This window comes from Capricornis sumatraensis, chromosome 8 (assembly GCF_032405125.1).
Source record: "Capricornis sumatraensis isolate serow.1 chromosome 8, serow.2, whole genome shotgun sequence".
Taxonomy (NCBI): domain Eukaryota; kingdom Metazoa; phylum Chordata; class Mammalia; order Artiodactyla; family Bovidae; genus Capricornis; species Capricornis sumatraensis.
The window spans coordinates 60,363,283-60,379,351 of record NC_091076.1 but is presented as its reverse complement, the minus strand read 5'-3'; the positions used below and the strand labels follow the sequence as shown (position 1 = coordinate 60,379,351).

Sequence of the window (16,069 nt, the reverse complement as noted above, 5' to 3'; positions counted from 1 at the left end):
TTGTCAGTGGACATTGAGATTTCATGTCCTGGCTTTTGTAGACAGTGCTGCAGTGAGCATTGGGGTGCACTGTATGTTTTCAAATTATGTTTTCCTCCAGATACATGCCCAGGAGTGAGATAGCTAGATCATAATGGCAGTTCTGTATTGAGTTTTTTAAGGAACTTCCATACTGTTCTCCACAATGGTTGTACCAGTTTACAGTCCCACCCACAGTGACTCAAATCACAACGGCTCAAGCTCAACGGGCTCAAATTACAAAGGTCCCCACGGGCGCCCCGGGAGGGGAGGCCACCTGGACAGAACCTGGAAGAGGCAGGCTCCCTGCCAGCACCCACCACCCTGGTTACTTCACCCAGAAGAATACATTTTTTATTTCTTTCAGATGCCTCTCTGTATTTTGTTGAAAGGAACACATTTTGCGTAGAACAGTAGCTAGTTTGGTGAATGATTTGTATGCCTAAAAATGGGCAGGCCTGCTTAGATCTGTACCACAAGAGTTTGAATCTGGTTAGGCGTTGCGTTTGGTTTGAGGTTCGTCCCTGCTATGATTAACCTTAGTGGCACTGCATTCTAGACAGGACATGGCTCTGGTAATCCACTCCCCGTCAGAAATGCAGTCTCCTCTGACCCTGCATTTTGTACTGTGCCTCCGAGTTACGTCTCTGCAGACTTTTGTTGCTCTGCCGTCTGCCCAGAACTGTTGTGTTCTTTGAAGCCCGACTGCATGTGGGTCGGGACTGGCATTCTTGGATTAAGGTGCAGCGTTCCTCACTGTGTGTAGATTCACTTACTCCTCCACAGCTATTTACAGGCCTGGTGATACTCCTCCTCCCCAGGAGCAGGGTTTTGCTCCCGTTCCCTTCCATCAGCTTGTCACAGGTGCCCTCGGGGCAGCGTCTGTGGCCCTTCCTCCACAGAACGACGCTTGTGTGGGCGAGCTGAGGGAAGGGTGATGGCCCCCATGGCCCTCCACATCCCACTGCTGGACCTGCTCCGCCCCGGACCTTTTCTCTGAGTCCTGGTAGGGTTTGCAAGGGAGGGCGGACTCCGCTGGTTTGCGCAGCTCCCAGGACGGCCCCCACTCTGCCTGTATCGGTCAGCCAGCACTCTCTCTCGCTGAACGACTGGCTTCCAGAGCTGCACTCCTCTAAACCAGTGCTAAGCGGTGCCAGCCCCTTTTACACTTGGGCCAGTTGCAACCTCAACTCTGATGAGTGTGAAAAAAGTCATAATTTGAAGTAAATCTGGCTTTTATTTAGAAGAGTGGAAGCAGTATTCCCTTTAGCTCTACATTTTAGAATTGGAAGCTAGAAGTACCGTGGTTCTTATATATTTTTTAATTAAAAACGTAAGTAGTTCAGATTCACAGTTCAGAAAGTAATGGGCCATTTTTAGTTTTCTATCCCAAAATATTTTTAATTATAAAAGTGATGAGATTATAAAAAACCTAGGAAATAGAAAACTGAAAGAGCCATGTGTGTCTGTGTGCTGCTGCTTCAGAAAAAGATGTTCTGTTCCTTTTGAACCTAGAATACCAATAGGGGATTTTTTTCAAGTATAAAGAATACTTACTAAAATATTGCTTTTCTTTCATTCCCTACTGTAGCAAACTCTTGCAAATAAGGTTCTTTCAGCCCTTCATTTTTTTCTCAATTCTTATTTCTTTGAGTTTATATAAAATCACACTTAAGTACTGAATGAATTTCAGTGATTAGGAGTTAAAGGTTGAAATTAATCTCCTAGGACTTAATGGTGGTAAGAGGCGGGTACGAATACAGGGTACTGACTGCATTAGGACTGCGTTGTCCTATCTCCTGTTACTCTCTTAAAGCATTCCTCTGGACAGACTTTCAGCCACAGTTCACCTGATTATTTCCCTTCTTCCAGTTTGAAACTAAAAGGAGAAAGACCAAGGGAGAGGGAAGAACTCTGGCTGGATGCAGAGTTTGAAGAATAAAGTAATTGGGAGGTCTGAGGAGTCAGCACTTAGCCATTCGCAGGTCCTGTTCCTCATTCATCTGTTTCAGGATGAACCCCCAGCATTAAACTGATGGGGGAAATGTGTGAAAGATGAGAAAGATCTCTTCTGGTTTTTCTGGGGAGGGACTAACAAACTGTAGCAGCACTTAGCAAACTTTTTTCAATGTCCCCACTTTAAAGTTTAGAAACCGCCACCTCAGGATTTTATTTTCAGTTCTGAGAAAATCAACTTAAATCCTAGAACTAAGTAACCTTCCTTTGAACAAAACGACAAATGACCAATGTTTTTAAATTGCTGGGTTTTATTAAGATATTGGCAAAATTTCAACATACTTCTTACCTGAATGAACAGTTTTAAATAAAATATGAAGGATCACTCATGATTACAACTGAACTCAAAAGTGAGCTGTATAAATTGGTAAGTTTGCTTGGTAAGAAATGATTCACTTCACTTGCTTGACTCCATAGAGAATTCTTTGCAGGGAAATATGAACAAGAGAACAAAGCGTGTCTCTCACCAAAGAGCACCTGGAGTAAGAGTTAGCAATAATGTATCGATAGCTTAGTTACTACATCAAAGTTCATTATTTTCCTTTTCCAGAACAACTGCTGTGTCAGTCTGGAGTTCCCTATCTTATTTCATATTTTCTAATTAGTACAACAAATAGTCTTTACAATGGAAGATAAAATGCTGCTAGAGGAAGTAACAGTTATTTTTTAACACAGTACCATTTGTCTCAGAAAATAGTCATAATACTGGCAGTACTTTGTTTTTTGGGGGAAAAAACCATTTAAGTTATTCACAGGTCAGAAGGGAAGAGTGGGTACTTGTCCTTTAACATCACGTGATTTTAAAAGGTGAAAAAAAAGTATGTTCTTTAGCTAACTGACAATCCAAAGAGTAATTCTCCTAAATTGTAGGGTCAAAACTGCAGTATTCCTTTTTATGGCCTTGTTTCCATGAGAATGATCACTGAGTTAACAAATTATGTTTAAAAATTAAAATAATAATTTAGATCACTTTCTCACAAAGCCTCAGCAAGCCTTTGCTGGGGAAGGAAGTACCTGAACCCCAGCAGTTTTATCTGTAAACACTTAACTTCTTTATGCATCATCTGCCCATCGGATGTTGCGCTTCTTCCTGGCACAGTGTCCAGCAAAGGCGCACTGGTGTCGTGAGCTGCAGTGACACTATGCCACCACGCCAACCATGGCCACTATAAATGTGGTCAGAAGCAGACTCAGGGTTGACACTGACATTGTTGACATTGTCCTTGGTAAAGGTGTTACTTTCGAGGATCCTCCTAGTTAAATTAAATGCAACAGTAACTTTATATTAATTCAAGGACAATGGATGGCACTTCTAGGTAAAGAAAAGATATATACATGTATTTCCACCTTCCTTTTCAGTACAGACCTAAACAGGATTAAAAGCCCCAGTGCTGGGTGCTGTAATGTTACTTAACCTTAGATCTCTCTTAAAAGTCCACATTCGGAAAGTGAACAAAGGAAATTAGGGACCGATTCCCTTTGAAACTCACAGTGAATGTACAAGGAGTAAGTGTGACTTCAGTCAGTGACTTGAAGTCTGTTTCCCTAACCAGTAGTACACTCTCTTTTTAATATTTGTTTTACTATTTCCTATTCTAACAAAACTTCAGCAAGCAAACAAATTGATGCAGATCATGTTAAATCGTAAAAGGGATACTGCCACTCTTAAGGATTGGGTGTAGATCTTCTCCACCATCACTAAATTACACAATGAATAGAAGTACAAAACACGTAATTCACAGACTATATACCTCAGCACTAACAGTGAATATATATTATATACTTTTATGTCTGTCTAATATTTTACAATCACCAGATACACCATCATTAAATACAAGTTACAGAAATGTGTAGATACCATTAGTTAGAGGGGTACTTATTGCTTACGTCAGCAAGCAGCAAATAAGGGCACAGGATTTGAACTGAAGGGAACTACTTTCTATCACCAGTGGCATTAAGATATAACACTGCATTTCACAAAGCACTGCTTTTTATCTAGTTGATAGACAGACCCAAGAGCAGCATATGTCAGACCAATAACCACTACTTTAATAAGTATTATAGAATTTTAAAGGACCTACCTTACAAGTGGTACCTAACTACTCTATAAATATGCATGTTGTGAACAAATGAATAGTTGCTAATTTGTACATTATTGGCTTATAATGTGACCACACTAGAACTACTTTTATTTTCTAGAGGGCTACTGGAATGAGAAATGGAGTTAACACTGCTTATGTAGTTACACCTACAAAATTCAGACCCTTAAAGATGCCTGTTACTCCCAATTTCCAGCCATTTTTCCCACTGAAGAAAACCTATCACTTGACGTGTACCTTCTTTCACCTTCTTTATTCTGATCAAAATCATTAGCAATAGACAACTACAGAAGAATCTTCTAAATTTTTTGACTTGGCTGAGTGCTTTGGACTATTGTCTGTACCAATGTTCTGCTGCCTGTCTTCTTGTTTCCCTAGGTAATCTGATTTGAACTGACACTGCACCTGATGGGTTGTTAACATGAACTAGGCTTCAGAAAATGGCAGATGTGAGTGAGGTCCATGGACGGGGGTGAAGCCTCGGGATGGTGAAAAGACTCTGGTGCTATGGCTGGATTCCTGTGTACGCCCTCCTTTTCAGCCATGTGTCACAAGACTTGAGAAAAGAAGAAATGACTTCAAAAAAGAAAAATACTGAAAATCTCTACTTACATCCAAATTTTAAAAAATAAAATCTGTAGATTAACAATCTGTTGCTGAAACGCATCTCTCATTTATTTGCTATGGCTACCCTGGCACACCAAAATATGCTTCAGTCCCCCTGTTTTTAAAATCCAGGAATCTTAGTCCTCCATTCTGAGTCTGGGGAGCATAAAGTAGTTGTATTGTGCTGTGTGAACCTCTCAGCAGGAGCATTCAGTGTCTCCCGACAGCACGAGGGACCAGTGGCTCCACGCCTGACTGGGAGAGGGCAGAATGTCCTGCGGAGACACTGCATGATTCTCAGAACCAGGCTGCTGCACTCAATTAACCTGATTATTAGTTTATTTGCTGCCTCTAGTTGCAGATGCAGTTCCGACTTGAAACTGCAGAAATGGCAAAATGCAGACAGTTTCAAAACATCAAATGTGCATAAACACTGAGGTGAGCAGCATGTGTCCTGGCGCTCCGGCCTGAAGCTCCGGGACGCAAACCCACAGCTGAACAGACCGCAGCTGCAGTCGCCGCACTCTCTGTGCTTGGCCTCTGCGCTCACTGTTGGCAGTTATTTTCAGCCTCTTCCATACCAATTATTCCATTTCCTCAGGGGAAACAACTTTAGAGAAGTTAAAACTAGTATTTTTCATTCTCCAAAACCACTTTTTATTTTATTGTAGTATATGCCTTTACTGTCTGTGAACTTTAAAAAAAGGAAAAAAGGCAGAAAAAATAGAAATACTATTTGATTTTCTTTTAAAATGGCAACTTGATTCTAGTCTATTTGTACCTGAAATCATCTCCATTAAACAAGTTTTTATTCCTGAGATGAAGGTACAGTGGAAAACACATTAGCATCATAGATTAAAACCAGTTGACAGCGGTCTTCTAAAAAACAATTCCATCAAAAGCACCATAACAGGTTATGAAACTCCCAAATAGCTACAGCCCTAGGAAATACTTAATTCAAAAAATTTTCATTGTTGGTCTTAATTTTATGTTACAGGAAAAAAATGAGTGAATCTGTTTGACTGTATACCACCTCACAAGTCTGAGAATATGACATTTTTACACTAGTTTTCTACTTTGATTTTTTCCAGTTAAAACCCATATGGCTTTTAGTCTTTTACCTACCAAAAAAGGGGGAGAGGTTTTCCCTCAGTCCCCAGTCTCCTGAGGAACATTCCTCAAGTAGATCTAATTCTGCATTAAGTTTTCCAGAGATATATTAGGCACATCAGACCAAATTTCACCTGCCTCAAGATTTCAGCGCTATATATCCTAACTGAAATAACTTGCAAGCCTCCACTAGTGACGTGACGGGGTCTTGGGGGTTGTATGTAGGTATAGAGACACATCACAGGGACCAGTGGTATAGTTTTGCTAGTGAAATCGCCAGTACTGTTTTTTATCAGATTGAAAACACTGCATTGAGTTTCCTAGAGATCTATTTACATTTGAGTTGAGCCATCCATGGCTCGTAATGAAGCACACATATTTCAGAAAGACCTACCTTGTTTCTACTCTGACAGTGGTACCTGTACTGGGGGAGAGCTAGCTAGCCTACTCTAGAGAGAGGATTACATTTGAAAGCTCCAGGGAAGCTCGGGGTGTGGAGGGTCGCTGCTCTCTTGGGGCTTCCTCATCACGCTTTCACTGCATCCTTTCCAGCTGGTTTGCCTCCACGGCAGAGAACTTCTTAACATCCTATTTCTCTTCCCATTTCGAATAAGTGAGGACAGGCTAGTGCCTGTTTTGTGGGAAGGCTCTTGAGCAGAGAGAATAGGATAAAACTTGGGATTAAACCTGAATCCATGCCGCCTCTTTGAGTAGTGGTAGTGTAAATGAGATAACCTAGAAACTCTCTTTCCCAGGAACTTGAACTGTTCATTTTCCAGCCTAGAACAAACAGGAGGCAAGCTCTCCGTGCTGCACACCTGCTGCCCTGTTGAACCCACATTAAAAGAAGAGAGAAACTCTCCAGCACCACTCCATTCAGGCAATGATGATGGAACTGATTTTTTCTCCATTATTAGCTCATTAATAAGATTTGCTCTCTTTGGTGCACCAGGACCAAACATCTCAACTGGTGGCAAAAACTGGGCACCGTGAGGCTTGCTTGTTTCTATCTGTGTGAGATCTAGGTAGCCCGGGTCTTCCAGCACGTTGCTTTGGGACCCTGGGCTCAGGCTGGTTCTATCCGTGAAAGAATCCACACGCCCCTCGTAGCCCAGATCGGCCGGGGCGGAGCACTGGTGCTGGGGCCAGGGGCGCTTGCACTCCCCGTGACTCTCCTTGTCATCCCCACCAGCTTCTTGCCCTCCTTGGAAAGAGTTCTCTGTCCAATCTGAGTCCTCACTAACATTTACAGCTTTGTTCATGTCCCTCAGGAAAACCACAATAACAGTGATGTTATCACTTGACCCCGCGTCCCGAGCTGATGCCACTAACTTGTGGGCAACCATGCTGCTGTCTCCGTTATTCTCCTTCAAGTGGTCGGACACGACTTTCACGGCCTCGTCAGGGTTCACGGTGTCGTAGAAGCCATCGCAGGCCAGAATGAGGTAGTCTTCAGTTCCATCCAGGACAGTGGAGGCAGAATCGGCATCCCCACAGATGTATGGCTTATGTTCAGCATCTCCTGCGGGAATTCACAAACAGGTCATTTTGGTTTCTCTTGCAGGTCAGAATGTTTATGGCCAGCTCTAATGTCCTGAGCGGAGAAGGGCCCTCTGTTGAGGGAACAGTATTGCCAGAGACACAGAGGCAACTGCTAGGGAGTAATGTGTAGTTGAATATTTGGTACAGCAACAGACTGGAGAACTCGGGCCCAACTAAGCTAGGTTTCTGTCACCAGATTACTGCGGTAATAGATCATCTGCGACGCATTTTAGAACTTCCCGGTCCCTGGTTTACATTCACTATGCTCCTTAGTACTTGGAGAAAGCCTAGCAAATGGGCCCTCTGCCTGTCAGGTAACCAGTAACATCACAACAAGGATACTCATCGGCTTCTCTACATAAAAAACATGGAGTACTGAGCAATTCCTAGGTTAGGGGATCATAATTTGTTGGTTGGTTGGTTGTTTGCTTACAAAGTGCTTTATCATTCTTAAAGTAGTAGCAGATAGCTTAGTGGTCAAGGATGCAGGCAGCAGAGTCAGGATGCCTGGATCCAGGTCACAGCACTTTAAAGACTCTTCAGTTACTATCCTCTTTAATGCACTAGAACTGGCCCTTCTGACTAGGGGAAGAGAAAGTGAAGGTAAGTACACTTACTTAAATGCTGCGGCCACACTGTCACTGTTTGTGGGATCTGTTATCGGTTCTCTCCTACTCTAGTAAAGTTCTCTGCAATATTTCACATCTCTGTTTAATCTTCAGATAGGCCCAGAAAGCTCAATAGGAACATTACGGATAACTTGGTAGAACCACTGTGGGCCATGTGCGCTACCCAGCAGACCACACGATGGGATGCCCTAAACAACAGACAACTTAGTATTTAATTACTTGGGTTAGTTTATCTGCAAGACAAGAACCTAGTCTTTTTCATACAGTAGCAAGACCCATCTTCTTCAGGTATGGTTTTGATCTTGCCAGTTTTAGTTCGATACTGTGTAGTCTTCCAGTAGGCTGTCACAGCTAATGAAAGCTTCCAATCATGGGGAGTCAGCGTCCTCCACCAACCCACCTGACTAGACGTCCCCGTCCCCTACTCCACCTGACTGTGTTATTACCATTATTTTATGAACTCCAGCTCTAAAAATAAATGTGATCTGAGTCATACTGTTCCCAAAAACCTTGTTTTAGTGCTTCAATTAAAAGGCTACTGCAACTGTTAGTTTGGAACAGAACATACAAAGATTTGCACAAGAGAAAATGCTGCCAGAATTCTGGCTTTTCACCTGCTCTACTGTTAGATGTCAAATTCATGACATTTCGCCCAAATTTGGTAGGAGGGCATGATCACCCATTTCACAGTAGAAACGGCACCATCCTTTGGTCTTCTACCCCCTCTCTCCATATGCCAGAAACCTTATCACGTCAACTCTGGATCATCAATCCAAAGGGCTCAGGGGGAGAAACAGTTGAAATGCGTTTCATTTTTAAAGTATTAATGTCATTTATTTTCTGAGTAGAGTTGAACTCTGCTTAGGAGTCCTTTTTCTTTTCTTTATTTAGCCCCCTGATTTACTCCATGAGCTTTCCAAATCTTACATTCTTTGACTCTTTCCAATTCAGTTATTGGATTTTGGTAGATGGCATAATTTCCTACTTCAAAGAAAATTAAGTTTACCGGGCCTGAATTCCCTCAATTCCTCCTCCTGACTTAAAAAACAATCTCTAGCAATTTACCTCTATCTACAACCATGTTCTGTTTTCAAAATTCTGGGACTTTTTTAACTCACTTGACCTCTGTAGCATTTGACCTGTTGACTCCATACGCCTAGAAAACCCCTTCCCCAGCATCTGATGCCCTGCGTCTGTGTCTCTTCCTGATTTTCTTTACTGGCTCCTTCATTTAATAGCAACCCCCCCAAGAAAATAATAGCACCCCACATCACTGTACGCTAAGTCTGTGCCAGGCAGGGTTCTAAGTGTATGTGTGTGTATTATACTATCTAATACAAAAACAATGAGTTAGCTACTATGACTAGTCCTGCTTTACAAGGGAACAAACAGGTATGAGAAGTTCAGTAAATCACCTAGGCCCACAGCTGGTCAAGTGGCAGAGCCAAGACACAAACCCAGAGAGTATGGCTTCACGGTCTTCTACCATAAGGAATGAGTCTCAGCCTTGGTCTCTCTTCACGCTGTATTCCTGGGCAGTGTCATCCATTCCTGTGGTTTCAACTACTGTATATATATACATATATACATAGATATATATATATAAAATCACTTCACAGGTTGTTAATGTTATTTCCAAAATGGGATGAATTCTCAAATCTCTAACTCACAACTCTGCTAAGCTCCAGATCTGTATTTCCAACTGCATATAAATTACCTCTTGTGAGACGTCCCACAGGCACCCAGAATGCAAGTATGTCCAAAATGAACTCATTATCTTCCCTCCTCCCCACCCCTCAACTGCTGCTGCTTTATTACAAATGTTTTATCATCTTCTTAGTGACACAAGTCAGAAACCTAGAAGTTAAGTTTCCTCTTTCGCCCCAAAAACTGTCATTTCTGTCTCATCAATTTATACTCTTCTGTATTCCTTTTTTTCTTAGCTGTCCACATCTCTGAATGATCTCTCATCTAGATTTTTCACTCTAATTCATCTTCTGTAATCATTAAATATTTATAAACACAAACCTGACCACGTGGGCCCTCAGCTTACTCACCCAGTGAAGCCCAGACCCTGAGGCTGGCATTCAAGCCCCTCCGCCCCCTGGCGCCAACACTGCCTCTCCCCACCCCACCCCCTGCCCCAGCCTCCTGCACCCGTCCCTGTTCCTGAAACAGGACGCACCCTCGGAGACGCCCATGTGTTTGCACGCCTCACTCCCGGGGGCCTTCTCTAGGTTCTGTCCTCCCATCCACCTCAGAAGTCACTTCCTCTCTGCAGTCAGCCCTGTTTCCTCTTCAACTGGCATTTATTCAAGGACATTGCTTTTTCCCCTTATGTCATATTTTTAGAAGCAAGAAATGACAAGAATTCTCTAGTAAAGTTGCTTCTATAACAAGCATTAAAAATACCTTGCAATACTCTGACAAAGACAGTAAGATCAAGAGAAGAGGTCTCTGGAGTTGTCAAAAATAATCCTATATGAAGGTGTGTTTTAGGAATCAGAAATTCCCCCCTTTTGGCCTTATTCCAGATTTCTTAATGACTCCCTTGGTCTAAGGTGAAGCCTACTCTCAATTTTTCAAGAGGTATTTGCAGAATCTTTGAGCTTCCTCTTTCTCTCAGCCTTCTGCTGCTCACATTTGGGCCACTTCACAGCTTGCCAGCACCTTCCCAAAGAGTGGGAGGGAAATCACATCAATGGTGAAATGGAATCAGTCCTTTGAGATTTTATTAATGTTCTGGAATTTTTTGGTAATGATAAGCAAAATCTGGGGATCAGACATCAACTCCATTTATCCATGTTATCCTATGTCAAAGCACTTCATTTCTTTAGGAGGCAGTGACAGAACTGTAGCATAATGCATACACGCATATTACCCATAGAGACACACACATTCATCTGTTCTTTAAAAAAAAAAAGAACAAAAAAACAAAGTGAAACTAAGCCATGAAATCCAACGCAACAGACCCAGGTGCAAAAGTGAGAAAGAAACGGCCGTAGCCCGCTCTTTGAGGCACACCCTCACATTCTGTCCAACCAGCTCAGCTCTTTACTCTGAATCTTCAACAAAGAGTTTCATTGACTTTACCCTTCTTTTTAAAAATTTAGGTTCCAGGGAAGTAGATTTTCTGAAACCCCAGGGTAATCTAACAACTCCACTCCACACAGAGTAGAATTAGTTTTCTAATTTTAATATAGTAAAAATTATTTTCACCTAAAAAGCATGTTGTTTGTGTCATTTTAGAATTCAATGAGAAAATGAAAGATATAAGCAAGATAAAATATAGGGACTTCCATTTTCTGGAAAATACTGATTTAAGCTAAATTTGACCCAAAATGGAATGGAAAATGAGGATCACTGGGCTTTAAGCAGATTTGTATTCCAGAGATTAAAGGGTTCTCTTTTAAAAAAAGAAACTAGTAAGTTCTGCATCTCTTAATATAGTTCCCTTTTAAAAATGGAATTTATATAAATGTGTAGGTTAATTAATTAAAAGAGGCATTAGACAATAACAAGCACTCTGAAAATCTAAGTTATTATCTCAGGTTCCCTTGTTGTATCACATTAACATGAAGAACAGTGTTCTGGAAGAGGACAGTTTGGAGAAAAAATAATTAATTGGTTTTTCCTACCAATAGCTCTGGAGACAGACAGACTTCCATTCACCCTCCAGGCACCAAACCAGACTACACAACCTCCAAGGGCCTCAATCCGCTGCTTTTCATCCTGCACAGCAATGCAACAGAAAGAAGCAAATAATTGGATTCAAGATTTATTCAGCTACCTTAACAGTAAATAACAGATATAATATTCATCGGCTTCCCGGAAAGGGTTCTCTTTACGCTTCCTTTGAAAGGTGGGCTTGGTTGCTGAGATAATGGTGATAATTATAATAATAACTGAAAAGTAATCACTAGAAAACTGCCTATGGCGTGTGCCCTAACAGAACAGAGCATACCTACCTCTCTGTCTGGTTTGTGTGGCTTCATTAGTTCAACAGCTTGGCCCTTCCTCACAAGCATAACCTGGGAATCACCTACCCAGGCCACATGTAACATGTTGCCTCTGATAAAAGTCACCACTCCTGTGGTCCCACATCTTAAGCTCTGAAAGTAATATAAATAAAACAAGAGTCAGTAAAAATCAGCAGACATCAAATTCTCATTGAGAAGCAATTTATAGACAATACAGACTTTTCAGATGGAAGCAAAACTACCAATAACTTGATTTCACAAATAAAATAGCAATTCCTATTTCTCAGTGCATTTTTCCATGCTTGATGTACCTATATGTGCACACACACATATAGATTTTATCTGTGATATGCAAGGCAGAGACAATTATCAGGTCACTTTACTTATTATTTTTTGGCCACGCCATGCAGCATGCAGGATCTTTCCTGACCAGGGATGGAAACTCTGCCCCTGTGTTGGGAGCACAGAGTCTCAACTACTGGACCACCAGGGAAGTCCTCTATTCCGTTTCATGCACAGGGAAGAAAACTATGGCGGGTGATGTGACTTGCCCGAGGGCAGGTACAGATCGGTACCCAACTGAAATTTTTCCCTCGTGGTCCAGTGCTAAGCCACAATACCAACCCTTAGAGTAAAGATCTCCATATTCTGGTCTCTGTCTTGTTACTGACCTACTGTATGTTCGGTGGGGCAGGGGTAGTCCTAGCTTTACAAAATAGCACACAAAGCATCTGGTTGGTACACAACAAATGCTTCATACTTTGGATATTAAAATAGGAGCCAAGAGAGAACATACATTCCCTGGAGTGCTAAGATGCTTCTACCTTTAAAAAACAAAACAAAACAAAAAAACAACAAAACCAAAATCTACAATAATTTTAGGGACCTTTGCCTTTGGAACATTGCATGAAAAATGAACATCAGCCTGGAATTTCATAGCTCAGTACCACTGTACTTAATGTTCTTGATACTACTATCCTAAAATATCTCCATTTCACATGAAAAAAAAAAAGTGAAAGTTATAGTCACTCAGTCTTGTCCGACTGTGACCCCATGGACTGACCGTAGCCCCCAGGCTCCTCTGTCCTTGGAATTCTCCAGGCAAGAATACTGGAGTGGGGAGCCATTCCTTTCTCCAAGGGGTCTTCCTGCCGCAGGGATCCAGCCCTGGTCTCCTGCACTGCAGACAGATTCTTTACCGGCTGAGCCAGCGGGGAAGCCCTCCTTTTGACATGAGTCACCACCAAATAAGCCTGACTTTTTGTTACTAAGGACTTGGCCTAAATTAGAACCAGTGCATCAAGGGTGGTAGCAGGCCTCTTGCATCCAATGAGAAAACAACTTCTCATTTTCCCTATATAGGGAAAGTTTGTTATAAATCCTCACCCACCAATAAAATGTCTTCCCACACAGAATGTTCAACACCTCAGCCCCTGGAACACATGATAAAGACACTTGAGTGCATATGCCCCAGAGGGAACAGGAGGCAGGGCCGCCGCGCAACAGGAATAGCTGCTGCTTTCTCCCCAGCAGTTAGCAGCACATGGAAGCACAAGGAGGAGAGAAGGAACTGCGGAGACGAACCTAAATTATTCAAGAGAACTGTTGGCAAGACCGAGAGACAGCTAGAATCATTGGCAAAGCAAACGAGGTGAACATGGTCAGGAAGAAAGCCATGATTCTGAGGACACAGAAGGAAAGGGACACAACAGAGGATGAAGACAAGGTCGACGATAACAGGCCAGCTCGCAAGGTCAGGCCATGGCCTCAGTCCCAGTGAAGACAGCCAGCAGCGCCAAGCCTGGTGGTCCCCCCAGGAGACTGGCCAAGTCTGGGAGCAACAACTCTGTTTTGTTTTCTAGCCCACCTCTATTTGCAGAGCCCAGTGGTTACTGTTGTTGGGTTTGTGTATTAATCTAAACCTGGGGGGCAGGCCGGGGACACAGAGGACCGCCCTTGCTTAACACCAAGCAGAGCTGAATTACTGCTTAGTTAATTCCAAGCCCCATGATTGCCCTATAGCATAACAATGAGATCAAAGAAATGGATTAAAGGATTACCCTGTTCTGTCCAAGTCCATTTCAAAAAGAGTTAATGCTTAAGTCACAGGGCAGGGGTCTTATTTTTCTGTGTGTATATAATTCTGCAATTGCTTTTTAAAATTAAAAAAAAAATTCTCTTTCTGTTGGTCCCTAGTTGGAAATGAGTATAAAGTCCTGTAGTTAATTTTGTACCAATGCCCAGAATGATAATTAGATTAAAATCTTTACTTTTAGATCTTAATATAGCTCCTGTCATTCACTCAGAGTAAAACCTTAGGTCTGATTAACCTTAAGAAATTGGGACGTGAGCTCTGACTTCTCTTCCTGTTAAGAGAAAACCAGTTCAAGGAGCATCTAAGGATTCACTCTCTCCAGGCAAAAGTTTTCCTCAAGAGATACACAGCGAACACTGCCAACCCATTCAGAACCAAATGCATGGAGAAATCCCAGCTTCTGTTTCCTTTTTAGACCATTGTTTTAATCACCATATTCAGATTTTGTCAGCAAAAGTCTCCTTAGAGAGCTGGTCCTAGTGCGAACCTGACAGGCAATGGTGAATAAGGTGAAACTCACCTGCCAAATCCAGCAGCCGCCTGGCTTTTTAGAAAATTATAGCTTGGAGATTCTCTACAGTACATCATAGCACCCCACTAAATCTATTCCTAGAGACAGAATTAGGCCTACAACAGAATCCAATACTGTGTGTCAAGAACGTAGTTTGGGAGAGAGCTTTAAAAAATGTCTATCACAAAAGAGAAAATCCAAAATAGCCCTTTAGCCACAGAACAAGCGAGCTCAGCTGGCGTATCACGGCTGGGCTCCTGTGAAAGCAGCATACCTCCCTGGCGGCCTTCTGGACAAAGCGCTCGTCCGTGACGCGGAAGGCTCGGCACAGGGCCTCGGCAGGGTCGTGGGGGAACATCTCCTGGCGCACCAAGTTAACGTGCAGGTGAATGGAGGCGTAGATGGCAGCATCCACTCCCCCGTGGCCATCAAACACTGCAAAGTAAGCTTGTTCTTCCTGGTCCTGTCCATGGAAACACAGACGCAGTTCAGGGAGTTAAGGTATGGCGTGCCTCAGATGAGCCAGTCCCCTGCCCTGCTGCCCATCCTCCTCCACTGCCCTGTCACCCGGGTAATGAGACTGAATGTTTCCCTTCTCTGACGTGCCTGATCCACGGCTAAAATACCTGCAATATTAGGGCATCTGTGTTTACACACCAGAACACTGGAACACATCATGCCCAATTAGCTCAGGCTGAAGTGCCCTCTCTCACTGTGAAAGCTGTTGTCTTGTACCATGGAAACCACCCACATCCATTTGCTGCAAAGTTGCTGTTACAAGTTGTGTGGAGGGGGAGGAAAGAGAAGGGAGGAGGAGGAGTTGAGCAAAGGCTGTTCTGGATTGAAGATGTTTGTCAAAATGAAAATATTTTAATAATAAATTAGAAACTCAGGACAATAGGAAATAATTGGCCTTCTAAGCACAAGGCCAATTATGTTTGATTATTTAAAATACACAGATAATGAAAGCATACACATACTTCTAAACTATAATATTGGCTTCATAAATCATTCATGATCACATTGTATTCTCACCATAAATAACACAGTCTCTAAATAGGCTACACAAACTTGAACCACATGAGATGTCTACATGCCCTGTAACCTTGTCCCCTAATTCAAGATGTTGCTTCCCATTTCCTTGCCCACTCAGTGCCTGAAGCTGTAGGGCAGCTGCCAGAGGAGGGTCTTCCAAATCTGTGATTTACCCGACACAGGACACCTAATCACAAGATTACATTTAACTCAGTAAGAACTTGTTTTTTCTTTTTCTTCAACTCCAGTGTTTAAATCTCAGCTCTGGCTTACTTAGAGGAGATCTGTAACTCACTGAACTCTCACTGAGCCCTGCGATTCTTTTAGGCAAAACAATGTAAGAATTTTCATTTGGAAGTTTTGACTTCTTTCGGTGCTTGGAGAGTTCAGCTGAGTCCAGACCCTGTCATTCAAAGTAAATAAAATAT

The 16,069-nt window shown here is 42.4% G+C and overlaps 1 protein-coding gene across 1 annotated transcript in view; it reads right to left on the bottom strand.

The window, feature by feature from the left end:
- Positions 1-6,310: 6,310 nt before the first annotated feature.
- Positions 6,311-16,069, bottom strand: part of PPM1E (protein phosphatase, Mg2+/Mn2+ dependent 1E) — a 232,851-nt gene continuing 223,092 nt past the window's right edge. Inside the window, exons 4-7 of the mRNA XM_068978997.1 lie at positions 14,881-15,069; positions 11,989-12,132; positions 11,659-11,752; positions 6,311-7,371 (exon numbers count right to left, since the gene is read on the bottom strand). Coding sequence (XP_068835098.1) covers positions 6,311-7,371; positions 11,659-11,752; positions 11,989-12,132; positions 14,881-15,069 — 1,488 coding nt within the window. The remainder of the gene's footprint in view (positions 7,372-11,658; positions 11,753-11,988; positions 12,133-14,880; positions 15,070-16,069) is intronic.